Source organism: Egretta garzetta, unplaced genomic scaffold (genome assembly GCF_000687185.1).
Source record: "Egretta garzetta isolate BGI_Z169 unplaced genomic scaffold, ASM68718v1 scaffold445, whole genome shotgun sequence".
Classification (NCBI taxonomy): domain Eukaryota; kingdom Metazoa; phylum Chordata; class Aves; order Pelecaniformes; family Ardeidae; genus Egretta; species Egretta garzetta.
In genome coordinates, this window is record NW_009259855.1 from 641,211 (window position 1) to 661,922 (window position 20,712).

A 20,712-nucleotide genomic window follows, 5' to 3' on the forward strand; every position below is an offset into this window, starting at 1 on the left:
TCAGCAGGATTCTAATGATATCAGAATTGGTCCATAAACTTAGTTTAGATAGTAGTTCCTCGAATAAAGGACTATTTAGGGATCTAATTTGTCTCATTTTAATGAGAATAGAAAGTTGAACTACATGGGAAAAAACTGTTACCACCTTTCTCACTGGTGGAACTATCAGTTTCCATTGCTGAGTTTTGTTCCTAGGGATGGTAAGTCTGCGGCAGAGCAGCAGTGTAGAAGTGTGTATTATTATCATTTAATGGGTGCAGAGGACATTTTAGCAACTTGCAGTAGCAAAACAATAATAAATGGTCACAAAGTATCAGCAATGACATGCTGCTTTAGAGTGATTCATTAAATGATATAAGATAAATTGATCAAAGTGGGCAGTTGCAGGCTGTACTGCACTCAGTAGTAGGTTTTGGTCTCTGCCTGTCTCTGATTGCGGCAAGTTCATGTGTTTATGCACTTTGGTAACTGCTGAAAATTGCTGAACCCTGTGACCTTTGATCATTTCCTTTTCTGTGATATAAAAAATAGAAGATATTAGAGTGAAAAATTCAGTGTGTCAAAAGGCATGCATGGGTTGCTTAGATAATGCTTGTGCAAGGCTGTTCCCCCTCAGCTCTAGAAAGTTTCTCACTGGAACTAACCCCTTTTTGATGAGGAAGGTCATTAATATCCAGGATGGTTTAGCAGGTAACTAAAGGCAGCAGGCCAAAGACATAGCGACCGTTCTGTTGTCTCAGTCCACCTACCCCAGAAAGAAGCAATGGGACCACCTAGAACAACCAGGGGTGCATATGTACTTTTTCAGTGAAGCACAGAGCAATGAAGTCCTGTTTACAGTGATATTTCCAATACCTTTTGAGGAGATGATGATAAGTTCCCTAAGCCGTGAACACTGAGTACTAAAGAAGGAATTTCTCATATGAGAAAACTGGTAACATACTTCTGTTTGCTTGAGAACACAGGTCACCAGGAATGTATCACCTGAGGTGTTTTCTTTTCAGTGACTTGGTGGAGAAGGTGACTAGCCCTGTACCAGCATCACCAATTATGTTTTGTACCCTCCCATCACTGCTGGGCTCTGATGGACTGTTAATTAGATGGTGAAGTAATTGCAGCCACTTGTGATAATGTAGAATGTACTTTTCAGTGTAGTTTGTGCTGTTGTGGGGTCTGAAATCACCCTGTTGTTTTCTCACAGTATCGTTCTGCTGCTTGTCAGGCACATCAGCCAGCTGCAAATCCTTCATCTTCTGCTTCTCATTGCTGATGTCATCCCAGAACCTTTTCAAGTAGGGGAGGCATGCAGAGATGCACAAATGAAAGCAAATCTGAACTGTTTTTTTCTATAGAACTTCTTTACTGAAAGAAATGGGTTGATTTATTCCTGGGGAGGGGGAAGAGGTCCTTCCTATCAAGAGAAATGGAAAAAAAACCAGAAACTGCTTATCTTAGTGTCCTTCTACTCTTGTCCTCTCTAAGGTATGCTGAATGTTGAACAGTATATAGACCGCGAACTGGTTGCTACCCATCATGTAAAACAGCTAGGGAACCACTCAAGAAAAAAAAGTAACTTCATGTTTAATAAGAGGAAATATTTTTCTACATATTAAGGAACTTATGCATAGTGTTCACTGCTAAAACATATCTCTGAAATCATAAGCAGAATTCAAGTAAACTTTATGTGGTTTTGTGATAAGAAGCCAATTGGTAGGTGTCATGGAAAATATAGAAAAAAAACCAGCAAAACCAACCCAAAACCCAACCACCAGAAACTCAGCTTCGGGAAGAAATAGCTCATGTTTTAAGGCTTAAGCTGTCTCCTTTCCCTCGAAGGGAAAGGGGAGGAGGTATCATGGAGGAAAAAAACAAATATATTTGTAGGAAGCAGATAAGCTTTCCTCCACGATACGTTTTCTTCCATGATATACAGACCTATATAGCTGGGAAATACTCAGACCAGTTGGACATAACACAAATCCATGGGACCAGACAAAATACATCTCAGAGTGCTGAGGGAGCTGGCTGGTGACATTGTGAGGATGCTTTCCCATCAGCTTTGAAGGCTGATGGCAATTGGGGGAAGTTCTGGATGACTAGAAAAGGGCAAATATTGCACCAGTCTTCAAAAAAGGCAAAAAGGAGGATCTGGGGAAATGGCAGCTGGTCAGCCTCATTTCACTCCCTGGAAAGATTATGGAGCAAATATTTAAAAAAGTTGTTTCTGTGTGCATGAAAAACAAGAAAGTGGGAACAGCCAGAATTAATCCTGGAGATTTTCAGATCTTGACTGGAAACAACCCTAAGCAACCTGCTCTCGTTTGACCTGCTTTGAGCAGGAGTTTGGGCTAGAGACCTCCCAAGGCCCTTTCTGACCTACAAGATTCTGTCACTGTAAATAGTGTTTTATGCTGGCAGCTGCATAGTGGGAAATTTTTATGATATGTAAAATAACTTTGCTTTTAGCAAAAAAGTGAAAGGCACCAAGTCCACAAACGGGCAGTTAGCTTTGTGTGGAGTTTTTGCATTAACAAGCACGTGAACTGATGATTGCTGGAGTTCCAGTGTGGTGCTGAAATTTTAACAGACAAAGGCTCCTACTCTATTTACCTGCATGTGCCTAACCTCCTTTTTAGTGTTTTTGTCCAAAGGCTCTCCGTATAATTTTATGTTCTGGAGGAACTGCTTAATATTGTACGTGGCATCCAGCTCATAATCTAGCATCCATATACATGAGTGATGAAATGTTGATGCTGCTTGAAGTCATAAATATGCTGGCTCAATATGTTTAGCAAGGAAACCACAATTAACTTCAACTGTAATTAGTTTATCTTTCCAACCTCCCAGCATGATAAAGAGTCCTTTTAGTTTATCCTGTAGTATCCTACTAGTATGGAATAACAACATTCATAAGTAGTAATTTTTCTGTTGTATTTTTGATGCCTTCTGGAGTGTGGAAAAAGTAGAAAATGTTTGCTAGAAGGCAGTCCTATCCGGAAAACTTTCCGCAAACTTCTTGGTGGTTCATTTCTCCACACACAAATGAGTTCTGTCATTTCTGATGATCTCATTTTTATGGGGGATGGACTCTACAGCAGGATGCTATTAATTATGTTATTCTGAGAAAAAGACGGACAAAACCAAGACTCAAACTCTTATCTTTTGTGTTCCCAATGCAGTACACATCTACTTCACTCATTTGTTCTGTTGGTACCTCAGGAGTCATGCTTATTAATGGCAGCAGAGATTCTGATGCAGTGTTTCTAGTAGGACATAGATAATGAGTCTGCCTCTCTCTCTGCTGTTGCTGCTTTCCTGTGATAAGATTTGATAAACTATGTCACCCAAAACTAGGAAAGTGAACACCCAGGCCACATCTCATTTGAATGGCAGGATAAGGTCAGCACCAGCCTTTGACTGGTGCCCTGATTTCTATAGGAAGAAAACCTGGGTACACGACTGTGGAGCATCCTACCAAGTCTGCTTACTTGGAGGGCTGGAGACAGGCAGAGCTTTGGAGCTATGTGCAAAGAAAGGGGCATGGATTACTGCAACTAGAGCAAATACTGGGTCTTCAGTGAAGTTGTTACGGGTTTATTGGGAAATTCACTTGAAACTCGTAATAAGTTTGTCTTAGTGCTATAAAAAAGTTGATTACATAGTGTATGCTGCTCTCCCTGTGGAATAAATTACTTTTATTGCATATTTTTCTTTTAGTACATAGATTCAACAGAACTTGAACGTTCTACAGAAGCGGAGAACTCAGTGAAATATCACCAGGCATGGCACAAACTGTGCAAAGCAGAGTAAGTGGCATCGGGTACTCTGTATCCTAAATGCAGACCATGATACTTATTTCATGTGATGAAAAATGCTTCAGTAAATAATTTCTCAGTGCATCCAGACTTCCATTACTTACATAAAAGGATAGATGTGCATGGTTGGTGACAAGCTTCAGGCATAGAAAATTGTAGTATCAACCTATATCCTCAAAGTCTGCTTTAATCTCTTTAGACAAGTTGCAGTTGTTTGGTTGGGATTCTTTTTTGGGGGGGATAGCTAGACTTTCCTTACAGTGCAGGTCAGTTGTCAAAGATTTTTCTCTGTCAATAGGCATCATAGTGAAAGGTAGTTAAATAAAAGCTTAGTAAATGCTGGTGACATGGTGACGCTCTGAAAATGTCTCTGTTAAGAATCATTGATGGAATTTCAATTTGTATTTGTAAAGGGATGATGTTTATTGTCAAAATGCATTCATTTCTTCAGTATTACTTTGTAGACAAAGTTTTGGTGTTAAGATTCTAGAGTAGTGAATATGGAGCTAGTTTATTTAAGCAATACGTATTTAAGCAGTAGGAATTTCACTATGAAGCGTTGGTTGGTCAGATGAGAACTAGGGTGGGCAGATGAGACAAATCTCCAAAATTAGAGTTAAATTCTGTGTATTCTGAATGGTCATACAAAACATGCCTTTCATGCATAGTGCTTGCTTCATTATAACCTCAAAAGTCTCTCTTCAATTTGTATGGACTTCCTTTGCTGGCTTGATTCTACGTGCTGGTTGCTTTATATGTGGCTGTCATTACAGTGGCATTCTGGTCCCAGGAGGGTTTGGAATTAGGGGAACAGAAGGCAAACTCCAAGCTATCTCCTGGGCAAGAACAAAGAAAAAACCTTTTCTTGGTAAGATCATTAGAGTCAGAAATGATTGTGTTTTGGAGGTGTATAGCAAGCTAATTGATAGCATGCTAATTGATTTGGTTAAAAAACAAAACCAAAACAACAAACACATACAAGGGAAGGATCCTGTCTTAGGGAAGTACGTGTGCTGTTATACTTGCCTTGTAAATAATGCCCAGGGTCATAGTCATGTATTACATCTACTGTAGAAGGAAGGAAGAAAAAGCCTATACCTACTCCAAAGACTTTATTTGCTATACTGACATTTTATGCGAAGAGTCTTTGCTTCTCATTGTAATTAAATCAGCATCATTATAGACATTGATCAGTGTGCAGAAAACATAGATGTCCTTGAACAAATTTGCTATATTAAATAATTTTTGTTTATTTACCAGTATATTTTATTATGGCAAAGTCTAAAGATGCCATCTGGCCTATAAGCTAAATGCTGTTTCTGTAAGTGCCTCTGAAGCTTTGGTTCCTACACCACATTTCTTACGATTTTGTAAGTGACTACTTTGACTAGTTGCCAAAGCAGATTTGAATCTGGATGTACACAGGCTTTCAGCTTCTGTTTGTCTTTTTTTTTTTTTATTGGTAAAATAGATGGGAGGAAAAAATAGTTTTAAAGGGGTTAAAGCACATAACTGTGTCAGGTGTATGTAGAGTGTGCCAAGTTTGAAGAGTGAATTTTATGTTGAGCAGCCCTTTTTGTTTTAGCTTTTTGTTAAGTGTATATACACTGGGCACCAAGATTTCTAAGCAGTCAAGTTTAAGACAGAACAGCAAGTACTCTGTCACTCCTGCTCTTTGTCCTGTTAAATTCTGGGGTTTTTGTTTTCCCTTGTAGGAGTTTGCCTGGGAATGCAATTAGCGGTTGTGGAATTTGCAAGAAACTGTTTGAATTGGAAAGGTGAGCTCAGTATGCTAGTGTAAATATAATTTGCTTTGAAAAAATTTTATTCTATGTGTGAAATGTGTATCTATTATTAGAACTATTATATAGATATATAGGTGCTTAGGGACAAGGTGTAGTAGTAGACAGGTACGGTTGAACTCAGTGATCCTAAAGGTCTTTTCCAACCAAATGATTCTATGATTCTGTACAGTTCACCTCTGTAGTCTCTTTCTGGAGTGTGCAGGTGGTGAGGAGTAAAAAGTGAGAAGTGGTCTTCTCACTTGCTTTCATTAGTTAGAATAGCTAAACCATGGCCATCGCAGTAATAGTGTGAACAGATTTAGCTTAGCAATGCATTTCTACTGCCAAGAGCTGAGAGGAAAAGGGTTTGGAAAGTAGGAAAGGGAGTGTGTGTGACTGAGGTCATATGCTTCCTGTGGTTGCTTCAAAAGTGGTGCAGTATGTGTTTCAATGTACAAGATTGTAGCTTAAATGCAGACAAGCCCTAAAATGCCACAGAACTGTTGTGATGAGTTTGTAGTGCACGTAGAACAATGGAAATGTACTGTGTTTGTTTTGAACTTCTGTTTCAGATGCAAATTCTACAGAATTTGACCCAGACACAAAAAACCCTGTTGTAAGTAGTGATTTTTTTTCCTGCATATGTTTTGTGAACATGTATCTTTTTTTAAGAAGGGAGTTACCTCTGTGTAAGTTAAGGTCTATCTATATTATCACATGGTGGGACATGAAGAGGTGTCTGCTGTCCCTATTCATTATTGCTTAAAAAGATACTTTCTTTTAATAGTCCCTTGCCTTCACCTGCTTGCTTCTGTGCAAGAGGCAAGCTAAGCCTTAGCTTTATTTTCGTAATTTTTCTAATAGTTTCCTTGGCTGTAGACTGATGCTGGGAGTAGACGATAATTATTAGGTTGGCTTTACTAGAGAACAAAATACAAAGGGAAGCCAGAAAGTGTAGCACAAAGCTATTACCAAAATATAAATATATATAAAAGGATAAGGATTGTATGGGAAGCTGTAATAAAATTCTTGTCTTTCCTTTATAAAAATAGTATAAATAACCATTGCACCCCTCCTACCCCATGCATCTCACAGTCCTCCTTTTGAGAAAAAATTCTGTGCTGTAGGTATATGACAGGGCTCTCTGTATCATATGCCAATGGTAGAATTTTAGAGTGGAGTTCTTCCAGGTATCTCCTAGTTCAGGAGAATACGGTATCACATTGTTGTAATAGTAAAGCTTAAAAATTATCAGTAAGAGAGAGGTTTTAAGAAAACGAAAAAGAACAGAAAAATGCATCTGAGAAATAAAGTAGTATCTTGATTTAAGATGTAAACAACTGTTTTAGTGATAAATTAAGTGGGTTGCTCGTAGTGACCTACTGTTCCTGTATCAGTTTCCTTCAAAAGAGTTTTGTTGGGATTTGTAAGTAAAATAGATTTTTGCCACATCTGCTTAGTCTGAAACATGCAAATAGGAGGTCTTTAAAGCATTTGACCTGTTTGTCAAGGTGTTTGTATGCATAGGAGAGAGAATCTAGTCTGAACTTTTGAAGGTAAATTAGAGACCTTCAGAGTTTCAGTGTGAGACTTGCTTGGCATTTGGACATATCCTCAGGTGAACAAAAGATAAACTTTGCATTTGGCATAAAATTTGTGGGTTTTCCATCGTAAGGGGTCTCTTCCTTCACCCTTCTTGAATGTATCTGAAGACATACACTTTCTCTAAAGAGGTCAATTTCATAATAGTAATATTTTCTAAGATGTGGAAGATGTTGAAAGCTCCTTGTAAGTTTTCAGGGAAGCAATAAGGAAAGGATAGTACAGAAGACTGGTTCTGTGGCATCTTTGTTTTCAGGGCTTTTTACTGCCAGTTTTATTTAACTTCTGATGACTGCATTTCAGCTGGTCGCCTCAGGTACCTTTTTGGGATGCAGTCTGATCATCAGGAGGGGGTGAGTCACCCTTTGGAACTGCCAGCTTCTCTCCATTATTCTAAGGGTTGTTCATAGTAGCTGGCTCTGATGCAGAGCTCCACCCTTAGCTGAAGTCAGGAGCGTGGATGCTTGTCTGCTGCAGCCCTGCTGGCAGTTTCTTCCATTACAGAAATTGTAGTGTGTATTAGTACAGTATATCTAGGATAAAATTTTATTCCACAAGTAATTAACTGAGTGATTTGCAGTTTGCATTCAAGGGCAAGTAAGGTATATGTGTCAAAGAGGAAAATTAGGTGGATGTAAAATTAAGAAAATAATAGAGTGAATGTATGTGTCATAGGAGATTAATGCAGTGTTAGAATTGAAGCAGTATGCTTGCAGTGCGTATAATGGGTGTTCTTTTGTTCTGAGCTATGTTAAGGTTCTGAGATTGGTTATTACTAGTCATATTTCAGCATCTTAATCTGATCTTTGACATCTCAGTTTTGGACAAGAAACAGATGTAAATCATTCCAAGGGGGAAATTTGCACTATCAATAATTATAACAGCTAAACTGTCTTAGCAGAGTCCATCTTGTGCTAAAAACTGTTTAGATACACTGTATAATAACAAACCAATAAAAATGGTTGGAAGAGAAGCATATTAGTGAAACTTGTGAACTACCGAACTGATGTCATTATCCAAGAAAGTTACTTGGAAACACCGTATCAGCACTGATAATATCTTGTGATGCCACTGTGTGGTTCAACTGAGTGCTAACTTAAGACCAAAGCAGTGTACTTTCTTTTGATTTCTGCTCCTTTGGCAATTGAAGAGGGAGAAGAAAGGCACTGGTGAGGCAGTACTGTTTCCTTTATTTTTAAGAAAAAGGGAAAAAAGACAGAAGTTCAAATATGTAGTTTGGCAGGGGAACTCAGGGGCAATCATAAAATATGCGGTTACTTATACCCCTTCTTAATTTGCTAAGCATTCAAATACTCAGAACTATACTCAGCAAAGTTGATAGTTTCTTCTAAAGTACATATAAAATATCTTGGTCTACTTTTGCTTTCCTTTTGACTGCATCTATGGAACTTTGAACCTTTTTTTATTAGAAATAAAAACTGAGATTGTCGAGTAATCATGTAACTCAGCATTAGGCTTCTAGAGGAAACAGGTGGCTGAAATAATGAGAAATCATATTACTGGCAACTGTGTCTCAGTTAAAATAACACAAGTTATTGTACTATAGCAGAGCATTGTCTGCATTAGTAAAAAGTTTTGAGCATTGTAAAAGGTTTTCATGTGATGAGGCAATTGTGACTTGTTCTGTTTTGAACAATAATGAATGCACAACTGCACATGCAAATGTAGATAGTTGCCTGCAATGCTGAATATCTGTTTCATTTTAGCTGTTCATCTATTTCTACTGACTATCATTACAACAACGTTGCTCAGCCTGGGTTCTGCAAAAGCACCCATGAGTAACTTTATATAGGAGCAAAATGCCGTATAACCCTGTATTGCTTGTTTTGGGGAATATTGATATCAAATATATTCAAGTGTAAATGACTGCAAGTATTGTAGAGTTAAGATTTCAAATACCTTGGAAAAAATAGTAGTCTCTGCATACCAAAACTGGAAGTTAATTACTTAATAACGTAAAACAGGTGAAATTGTTTTTAAAATACTGTACAGAAAAAAAAAATTAATTACTTTACAGAAATAAAGCTGAATATATATGTGATCAAAAGTTAAAAGAAGTGAGACCTAGAATTTGAAAATATTAATAAGCTGTGATGTATAATCTGTGATTGAGAGATTTGAAGTTGCTATTAGATAATTTCATTTAGGCTTAAATTAAAAATGTATACTCTGAAGAAAAAGAAAAACAACCCTCTGATACGGCAGTTATCTGTATTTAGCAGACCACACCATTTACACTATCGTCAATTCGTCTTTAACACAGGTTTGATTTTAGTAGGGGAAATGAGGGAGGTACGTGAGCACTGATCAGTCCCTCAAGTTCCTGATCTCATCTTGGTTGATTATTTGCAGGTCATGTTCCCATTATATATTCTTAAGCTTTCAGCTCTACTTTCTAGCCTTTTGGATAATAATGATAGGCAAATTGTTACTGTTCTTTGCAGGAAAATAGCTGTTCAGAAAAGTAATGCATTTGCTTGAGAGTAGTGCTTAGTATGAGTTTTCTGTCACAAATGATAATTTTAAAATTAATTCAAATTAACTAAAGGGAAACTGTATAGTCTGTGAACTGCTGATGAACTGGATTCACTGGGTGGCAGAAGAGTTACTTGTTTTGTTCCATATCCCTTGTCTTCCTCTGCTATTAAACTTAGATTTATTCTTTTGGATGAGCCTTTTAATTATGTTCTTTGTCAATTTTATTGCAACTGCATCTAATACTGTTCTAGAAAAAAAAAAAAAGACTCCAGAAGTAATGCGAACACACTTTTTTAAAAATTTAATAAAGCTAATTTTAACTGTGACTGTTGTTTTTCATGACCAATTGCATCTTGCTTAGGATCATGAAACTTCAGATACTGCACTGGGTAAAATAAGTGCATTTTCTATGAACTCAAGAAACTGTACAGAAATAGATTTTGCCAGTAGGTGACACTCTTAAAACATGTTTGTTTCTTGATGCCCACTTTTCCTGTTCAGGATGTCAGTAACCTGATTGAATTAAAAAATTTCTTAGGTTGTCTAAGAGATGAAAAGGAACGTATGTCCCACTCATTTAAAAGCATCTCTTAAAATTCTGTGGTTTTACTTATGTGTGTAAAATAGCTAACATAGCTTAGTAAGGAAATGTGTGTGTGGGTATATTTAGTTTTGAAATCAAAGCATATTGTTAACTTAGAATCTTTTTTTTTTTTTTTTTCATAAACCAGGAAAAAGTAATAAATATTATGATTTTCTTTTCTTCCAAGAAACATGATACATTTTAACAACTGAAGCGTTTATGTAAAAGAACGGCCCAGAAGCTTGTTAGAACATTGCTATCATGTTTAAATGTCGTAATTTTTGAGACTTGTATTCATGCATCACTGGTGTGGAGTACTTTTTTCCTCATTTCATGGAGGGGAACTTCAAGGATAGGAACCACTGTAGTATGGGATCTTGAATGCACTTGATAGGCTTTGCAATTAAGTTGAGTCTTAAGTCCTTAAGTAACTCAGAGATTTAACTGATTTATCAGGATAATGGGTGATGTTGGTGTTAAATTCAGTCAAAAATTCCAAGTTCTCTAGTAAGATTAGTGCCCAATCCACTGAGTTACTTGTCCTCAAAATTTCCATTCTTCTCATTTATCTTCTTATTCACTAATTTCCTCTTAAAGTAAATAATAATGCCCATGAATTACATGTGTGAAAATACATATGTCACAGGGAATCGTACAATGAAAAGGTTAAAACTAGGCCGAATAAATTTAATGAATGTTTTAATTGCAACAGCAGTCACTCCATTCCTATATATACTTATGTATTCCCATTTACAAGAGTCATAACAAAAAAAGTACACACTTAGGTAAATGTAATTTAAAATGAACACTTAATGTTACAGTCATCATACTTAGCATTGTTACATTGTTATTGAAATAAGTACTTTATGTTTTAAAAATTTGAACTGTTTACCATATGGAAGTGTTGCCTTATGTGAGTGACGAAACTGCACTGGGAGGAGTATTGGATAGTATACCCTAGGCAACGCTCCTCAGATGGAATGGTACATCTTTCCTTTTTTGTGTTTTAGAAATCATTTTATTTGAATGGCTTTAGAGGTCAAAATAATAGCTCAGGTAAAGCAGGGTTTGTTAAACGACGCTTTCTCAAATGTAGCGTGAGATAGAAACAGATGGCTTTGAACTGTGAGGCAGCTTAGCTGGAGAGTGTGGCTAGCAAATGTGCAGGAAACAATACAAGACATGCTTTGTTATATGTCAAATCTTTATTCTGTACATCTTAAAATCGTAGCAAATCTGTGGGTGTAGGTGTATGTATAATGTACACGAACGTCAGGTTCTTCTCCTTCAAAGCAGTGATATTCATTCTTGCAGATGCCTTACTGTCCTGTACCAGTTAGCTTTTTTACAATCATCACGAACTCATCAAAGCTGACGCTTCCATCGTTATTTTTGTCCAGTGTTTTAATTAAGTTATCAATTGAGAATGTTTCCTGTTTTTATAGGAAAAGAAGTAAAAAAAAAAAAAAATAAATAAATAGAGTGCCACAACTATTTTCCTGTGAGGAATATTGCCAAGAAGTGATGCAGTCAATAACAGTCAGTGTTACTTGAAGGTTTTACTGGTTAAACTAGAAATACAGTGCCTGCTATCACCTGCCAAAAATGTTAACAAAGATATGATAACCATATGAGAAGTATCAAGTATTACTCAAGTTACTTCAGTCTTGTGGGTAAATTTGGAATTTAGAAAACGGAGCAGGTGGAATAGCTCCAGCATGTACATAGTCACCAATAAAAATTAGTATGCATACCACCTACTGCTTTGTTAGATCCTAATTTGGGGCCTGCATACACTGTTTGAAAAGATGTCACTTTTTTCATTAGGCTTTGGACCAGGACCCAAGAGTCTCTTAACTCTTTTCCCCTCTTTACTAACAATACTGTATTCACTGTTGAAAAAATCTTGCTGATGTATTAAATCTAGTTTAGATTATTAGCTCCTTTTATTTATGGAGTCTGGTAAGAGTGCATGTAACATCTTGATGCAGCAAGTATTCTGATAGCATCCCTGATCAGGCTAGTTAAATAATGTAAATACAGTTTTGGTTTATAATTTAAATTTTTAAAATGTTTTCTTTCTTCATACTTTGCTGTGCATGTTTTATAATAAACATAAGTTTGTTTATTATGGTGCCATATATCTCCGCAAACAGAGTAGGTGCTTGAAAATGTCTGATATCCAGACAGAAAGCATCAGTATTGCTTTTCCTGAACACTTCCATTTCCACGTATCTGGGAAAATGGGTATGGTGCTAAATTGTCTACAGCTAATATAAAAAGTATTATATTTCTGAATTTGCCATCACGTTTCCTATTAAATTTTTGGCAATTAATTTAGGACATGTTTTTTAAGGGAAGAAGTCTTTGTGGTGGTTTTTTTTTTTCTTTTTTAATTAGCCACTTCATGTTAATGAAATGACTGAAATGGATTACTGTAGTTCTCAAAATACTGATAGGTATTCTATTTTCTATTCTATTTCTCTTTCTGCTGAGGTGCAACTTCTTTCAGACCTTGAGCAAAAATTGCTTTTGTCAGCTATCCAAAACACAGTATTTAAGAATTTGTCTAGCAAAAGAATCTAAACAGTCCTAATCCAGTTCAGGAAAGATCTGGCAGAGAATATGTAGGAAATCAGAACTTAGATTTTTTTTTTTTTTTTTTTCCAGCTAAAGAAAATGGGTACTTCTCTCTCTAGCTTGGTGGCATCTCTTTTCTTTACCTGGCATTTTTCCGGAATGGCAAACCTTTTACTTTGTGATGGTGGGAACTTAACCTAGATAGAAATTGGCTCTTACTTTTAAATTTGTCTTACAGATTTACTTGGTTTATAGATTTTTCTATGTAATTTCTAGATTGAAGATTTATTATTTAGACTGAAAAAAAAAATTTTATAAGACTCAGGTTCAGTATTCTAGGTGAAATCTGGCTTACATAAAAAACCCAAGCAAAACAGCTTCTTAGATTTTTGCATTTTATTTCATAGGGCTTTGTTATAAGCTACAATCTGTTTGGAGCTACTGTTCATTAATGTGAATGAAGTTTTCTAAGATGACCTTTATTTCAGGATTATTTATGGAGTCAGTGAAACCATTTGGACACAATAGTCTGCCTTGCAACATCATTGCCTGTATTTTCTTTTTCCTATCCATTTCATAGGGAGCACAGTGAATTATAATAAGAGTGAAACTTACCTTCAGGTACTGTGCAAATTGATTTTGAAGTAGATTTTTCAGCCCACCAATGGACAGTGCGCTGGTGCTACCCTCCATTAAAGCATACTGGGTAAAATACTTCAGAAGGTCATCAACGGGTAAATTTTGCATGTTTCTCAGATGTTGTCTTGAAGAATAACTGCAAACAGAGCAGACAATAACAATCCCATGCATCAGAACTTTAAAATACATCTGACACCCTGTTCATTGCTTTACTAACCATGTGAAATCATTAACACTTAACCTAGATGCAAAGAGGTGCGTTTTTTTTTTTTTTTCTGTAAAGCTCAATCAACTCTCCCAAGAAAAAGAAAATAGTGTAAGCTAGGTTCAACGATTTGAAACACCCGATATGTTTAGGTTATGCTTACCTCACTCAAAATCCAGAGCTTTCAAATGTATCCAGCAGACGTGAGAGTCTTGGGTTGGGGCAACTTTTATAGTTGCTTGCATGCTCCACCCTAATTATGAAACTAACATTTGTCATTGAGTCAGTGCACTAGTTTTATTTGTTTTCAGTAGTCAAAGGAATAGGACACTTTAGCAGCAGAAATGAGTAATTTTTTTTTTAATCTCTAAAATGCCTCAGCATCAGCATCTGCCATTATACTTGATGCAGGTTTACTTTGTCTTTATAGGCCATCCTGGAGAGGTTTTCTCTCTTAAATTTGTGTATTTTGCGCTTCAAGATCTGCCACACCCAAAGAAGCCTGAAAAAGGCTCCTACGGGGATATGTATAGCATTTGTTATTATAATTAACTTTGGGAAAATGGTAAATATGAATTCGTTTATTTATCTGGATCTTTTTAGAACAAAATATGAAGAAGCTACTTGCCCTTTTGTGAGTTGATAATCACCAATGCCAAAGCCAGTTCTCCAAATTTTATGCTATTTCTTAGCACAGGAGAGTGATGAATTTCCTCTGGGATAAAATTTTGGTTGCTACTATTCAAAATCAAAACACTGTGATGTGAATGGAAAAATACTGAAGCATTCTAAATGGGAAAGGGGAATCTCAGGTTCTGAAAAATGGTGCGTTCTTGGGAACACCTTCATAATTGAGTATTGTGTTCTGCAGTTTCTGAAGTCATGTTCCATTGGTGGTCTGCAGGGCATTTTTGAGTGATATTCAGGCCATGGTTGATGCTTCATGGCCCAACACTGCTGGTGTTGCAACTGCTGAGTTGCTGGCTCTATCTGTGGTTTCTACATGTGATTTCTAATCTGCCTGATGTCTGCTGTTGTCGTGTTTTGGTGCTTAGCTCCAGGCTCGCTTACTAGATCTTTCACCCTGTGCATCACTTATTGAGAATCAATCATCATTGCATTGCTTATAACTCTGAGCCAAGAGCTTTGTGGGTCTGTAGGAGATGTGTGGGTTGGAAGGGGTGTTTCTGAAACTGCAGGTATATGTGTCTAGGGTTCCATGACAGGTAAGAGGTTTCCTTAGAAGACTAGGCCAGCTTTGCTTAGATGCATTATGTAGATATACACCTTGCATTAGCAACCTGCTTGCATGTGCTTATACTCATTTCCCAAAGTGTCAGAGAGAAGAGTATTGGAAGATTCCTCCAGAGATCATATACTTAATTCTTCCCTTTGCCCTAGAGTGTGATCACTGGTATTTATGTTGGATGTCTGCTTAACCTATTCTTAAGTGCCTTAAATAATGGGGACTCCACAACCTCCTTATCGAGTGCATTCCTTGTGGCTCCTTATCTTACTATTAGACAGTATTACTAATGTCCACATGCCTTGCTGCAGTTAAGCCCTTTGTTTCCCGTGTCCCCACAGATACGGAGAACAGCCCTATAGTCTTCTTTCTTAAAATGGCCTTTAACATATCGGAGAAATCCTCGGTCCTCCTTTTCTTTTTTTCAGAAACTCTTGCTAGTTTAGTCTTCCTTCAGGTGTCCTGCTTCTTGGATTTACTAAACTTTTCTTGACTTTCTTCAGTTGGTTCCCATCCTGCTTGAGGCCACTCATGGTGTTGCAGACTTCAATAGTGCCTGAAGCACTTGGTTGATGAGGAGAACCTGTATGTCATTTTACAGGGAGGTGGCAGGCTACAGGTCTTTAACAATAGAAGACTTTGTCAAGTTTCTTGACGCTTTTCTTCAAGCTGCTTGTGGAGAGGAAAAATACACTGATTTCAAATTCAGCACAAAAGCTTGGCATTAGCTGGAGGATCAGAGAACTGGGGTCAGGTATCCCCCAATCTTTGTCCAATCCGACTGAGGGATGAAGCCAGAAACACACTTTCTCCTGTGTTTGCTTTTTTGTGCAACAGGAAGTCAGGAGCTGCTGCTGTCATCACTAGCAGAACCTCAACTGCTGCTACGGTAGACGGTGGTAGCCATGCAAGCAAGTTTGGGACTCTGGGTCTAGAATGCATTGTATGTGCTAGGGCAAGCCCCATACACCAAACTGGGCCATGAACTCTCTGGCTGTTCATGACAGTAAGATAATCATAAGTCCTTTTCTCTTCCTCCCACAAACAAAATGAAAAACAAACATCTATCTCTTTCCCCTTCCATCCTGTTTTCCACCTTTGGTAGATGGTGAAATTTTAGTAGTAGTGCATGACCAGGTGATCTGCTAAGGCTTCTGCTCCCTGTCTGCTAATTCTCCTTGCCTACAGCTCCTGCCTGTGGTAGCCTCACCACGCTTACTGCTTTATCCCTTTTGGAAGCAGTGACAGGAAGCTGGTGCGCCTGATGTGTATTGTTGACATTACAGTATTTGCAGAATTTTTTTTAACTATTCGAATGACTTGTCTTTACTTGTACCAAAGGCACCTCACTGTCTTGATGATGTAGTGGCAAGATGCTTAGTGGTATGGAGGAGGAATTGCATTTCGAGGGATCACAACTCAAGGAATTCAGCACGTTAGACTTGTTAATTTGTTAAGGGTTCATTAAAGAACACCACCTAATTGCAAAATAGCATAACAAGTTTTACTGAAATGTCTTCCCATGGAAGTGAGAGACCAGTGTCTGGAAATTTAGGTGACCTGCTCAGGAGTTGCAGAAGAGTTGTATGCCAAATCTGGGGATAAATCCAGTCTCTTCAGATCAGCTTTATTCACAAGGTACTGGAATCTGTAAGAGGCACTCTGAATGAGAGTGGCAGAGTTGGGATTTGTAGTTTGATCTCCCAACTCTTTGTTCTCTTTTCTCTCATTTAGACTGCAGTGCCCTCTTCCATTAATTTATGTGGCATCTCTGAACTCTGTATCAGAATCAGTGACAGGACTCAGTTTGACAGGCCCCAGTATACTGTCTTTGCCAGAAGACCCCTTTGTAAGACATAAGTGCTATTCTGAAATAAGTACAGTTTATCCAGCACAACCCAGCGATGGCAGAATGATATCCAGGGGTAAGTATTCAAACAAAAGTAGGGGAAGATAATATATTACTGTTGCCACTATTAGAAGAAGTGTGACTAGCAGATAGCAGCATTTATCTATGCTGAAGAACAGCACTTGATATCAAGCTTTGATGTCTGCGCAAGCTGACACCCAGTGTAGAAGCAGCAATCCAGTATTTGGATACAGTGTTTTGCTGTTCTTTCTTGGATGCATGAATATACGTTGTTTTATAATTTATGACATAATTCAATTCGGTTTGCCCTGGGGTAGAGAAATCACGTTAGTAAGCACCATATCCTTTTGGAACTGACATTTTTATTGTAGCTCAGATACAAAGCCATTAGCAAAAAAAGAACCAAGTTGATGATGTGTTGTAAGTCTGTTTAGGGATACACATTACACGCATGTCCCTGTGATGACTTTGTATCATTTTCTTTCAGTGATGGTGTCTACAGATTCAATATTCACTCAAAATTGGCTGTTGCTGACTGTTGCCCTAGTAAACTGGTTTGCTGTTATATTTGGAGCAAGCAATTCCAATCAAGTTGGAGAGTAAGAGAATACAAGCTGCAGGGATGACTGAAGTGTGGGCACCACTGCTAGTGACAGGAGTGGTGAAACTTATGGCATCATGGTCACATGGTCTTCATGCACGTTTAATGATGGATTAAGTGGAATGGTAACTCAGGTGCTATGTCTTTTGCCCTCGTCACATCCTTCTTGCCACCATTAATGACTAAATGATTTGTGAATCTATGCTCCTTGTTTACCTTAACATGCTGGACTATAAATTGTGTTGGTCTAAAAGTGGATTTCTGTGCCATTTACTGACACTGTTGGAAGGGACAGGGCACCTTCCACAGGGGTGGGGCTGTCACCTGAGGGCAGCAGCTATCTCAGTCATCCTGTTTAATCCTCTGATGGGTTAACACCCTAACCCTCCAGTATTTTTCCACTTTCTTCCATGTATTTTATTGTAGCGGCACCACTGTTACTTCTGTGTGAGCCCAACTACTTTAAAGCTAGTTGAGGAATCTCTGTGAGGCTTACATTACAGCCTGACCACAGTATAAAAATGTCTGCTCTCAAGGTGAAGTTGGCTATTATTGAGAACATGTATTTGTGGTTGCTATGTGTTTGGAAAGAAAGAGCAGGAGATGTTTTTTTGCTTAGGATTCACTTCTACTTGTATACTGCTTGTGCATCATCTCTATCTTCCAGATACCGGTCATTAGATCAAAGCCCTTGGTTAATTTTGGATGCTTTCTGGCGTGAAAGTGGAGAAAAATGTTGGGACAGTTTCAGTAAATTGGGTTGGATTAGGGACTCTGTGGAACATACGATTCCTTATCTGATTTGCAAAGAAATCTTGCACAGCTGTCATATAAGTTTGATTTCTTACTGAGTAAAGAAACAGCAGTATTTGTGTAGAACATGCCATAATGCTAGCATAAAGAATGTACATGTATCTATGCCTGTTGTAAAATACCAATCCCCATGCTGCATCTGATGTGAAATATGCGATATGTATAATAATAGGTCAGTAAGAATACATTTTTTTAAACATTTGTACTGTAGATAATTTGGAAGTAATAAAAGGAAAGCCATGGAGATTCAGATGGCTGCTGCTACCATGATGTGTGGTCATTTTGGCTATAAGGGCTTTGGTGAGTTCTGCAGAGAATCAGTCCTGCGCCTGCAGTCATCTTCAGACATTCTCGCACTGTCTGCAAAAAGGTGAAGGCTTTACAGTTGGGATACTGATAATCAGTCTACTATATGAGACGTTTTTCAAGGTGTATGTTGGCAGATGTGGGAACTAACTCTTTGGTGCAAACAGGGGACTTGTGATAGAACTTTTCAATGTTGCCAGTGCCATGGGTTCTTCATGTCAGGCTAGGAGGAGACAAAGGACAGACTGAGAGAGAAGGAACATCCAGTTAAGAAACTTTCTGAAAAAGTTAAAATAGTTACGAGTGAGAAGTTCAGCAAACTGCGCTACAGCCATTGTAGAGAACCTGGCATGGCTTTGAGGTATGGAACTGTTAGGTGGAAGTTGAGGATGGGTTGTAAAATCCTTTATGTGTCACAGGTGTTGGTTTCCTTATGTTAAAATTGCTATTGTTTGTAAAACCTCCAGTGGTGATGTGTAAAAGGGTTGTCTCATCTCACAAATTAAACCTGAACTATATGGGTTATCCTGATGAGTTTCTTCCAGGCCCTCCCTTGTTATACTATGACATATGCCTAATGAGACACTGAAGGTGTCTCCCTAAACAGGACTGGGTGCGGCATGAATGATTTAATATGATGCATTGTTTGTAGTCAGCTTTAAATTGCTGATGTTATTCATTGTAGCTAGATGTGTCAGCTTTTGCTGTCATCTGTACACATCTGGCAGACAAACCATTATATCGCTGAAACTCCCTGTGATGTAGATATTCTATGCTACACGAGACAGTTTTGAGGGAAAATGTATTTCAAGAAGGTTTTATTCTTCCACTTTCTGAACCTTGGCTCATGCAGCAGTGCAATAAGGTCATTGCTGCCGCAGCTGAAATTTACAGTTAGTGTAACTGCTAAAACCCTAAAACTTTTTGTTCCTTCCTAAACTTGTGTTTGGCTTTTGGAATTCTTAAGAGTGCTCAAAAATGCATAAATCGCCGTTCCAGCAAGGTACATATGGATTTACAGAGGAGTGACGTTTTGCTGAGTTTCAGGTAGGGCAAAGTAAGTATAAGTAAGGTAATGCTGTACAAGGGGCACTACCAAGTTTGTTATTTCCCTGGTGAAATTAAGTCTTCTCTCAGCTGTCCTCTGACCTTGGAGATGCCTGCACTCTGGATGTCTCAGCTGTATCGAAGAACCCTTCTTCATCCTGAAAATGAAATTGATGAGGAGAGAAAGAATCAAGTTCTGTAGTTTGTTTTCAAAGCATTGTTGCTGCTCTTAACAATGCAAACCTGATAGACCGTTCAAAAGAGGTCTAGAGGTGCACCTAATAAACCACATAATGTAGGAATTACTTGGCACTGAGTTGCCTGAATCCCAAAGTATAAAACTACTAGTAAGAATCAGCTTTGCCCAGCTTTCTTCTTGCCTAGAAATACCTATAATCTGGTTTTGTGCAAGTCCAGGACTACTGTCTGTCAATGTAATAATCCAGCACAATCTTACTAGTGAGTCAGAAATGACACAGCTGGTTGTCTCGATCCTGGAAGGGCCTAATCCATTACAGTTTATTTAATATGATTTGATAGAAAGGGGCTTGATACAATGCGAGTTAATGACACTTTCTTTTAAAGCAAGCCTCCAGCTTGAGATGATATGGTGATGTGGTAGGATACTCTTGATTTTGTTTGTGTGGGCGGGGGAAGATGGGGGAATCCTGGGTTCTGTCTTCTCTGTCTAAAACAACTTTGCCTTTTACATTAAACAGCAGGAGCTGGGAGAGTGCGTATTCTGAATTTTTGACCACATGGGCCAATGTGTGTTCTTATGCGGGTGTCTTTGTACACTGGGTAGGGACAGCAGGCCATCAGCACAGTTAAAATGGGGCACTGAGGTCTTTTATCAGAATTGTGCTGCAACGCTGTGGCTCCACTGCAGCTGTACTGGCCTCGCTGCTGAAGTAGAAGGGAATATTGAGGCAGTGCCACAATACCGAGTAAAGGTGCTCATGCGAGGCAATGACCACCTACTTTCCTCCAGGAACAAGTTTGGGGAAAACAGCAGCAACCATGAGAGGCGCTCTCAGGGAGAAAGAAATGGAGGTCATTTCGCAAGGCCTCTTTGGTAGCAACCTCCAAATGTCTCTGTTCAATTTCTTTGCCTTTAGCACT

At 38.2% G+C, this 20,712-nt stretch overlaps 1 protein-coding gene across 9 annotated transcripts in view; it reads left to right on the top strand.

The window, feature by feature from the left end:
• The window catches only part of CTPS2 (CTP synthase 2), a 77,852-nt gene that overhangs the window by 18,802 nt on the left and 38,338 nt on the right, over positions 1–20,712 (top strand). For 8 of the 9 annotated variants that reach the window (XM_035895494.1, XM_009639957.2, XM_035895495.1 and 5 more), the window contains 4 exons: positions 3,718–3,806; positions 4,589–4,683; positions 5,531–5,593; positions 6,172–6,215. The exons of the other annotated variant lie outside the window; for it this stretch is intronic. In XM_035895494.1, the coding sequence (XP_035751387.1) occupies positions 3,718–3,806; positions 4,589–4,683; positions 5,531–5,593; positions 6,172–6,215 (291 nt within the window). The remainder of the gene's footprint in view (positions 1–3,717; positions 3,807–4,588; positions 4,684–5,530; positions 5,594–6,171; positions 6,216–20,712) is intronic. 9 annotated transcript variants of the gene reach the window in all.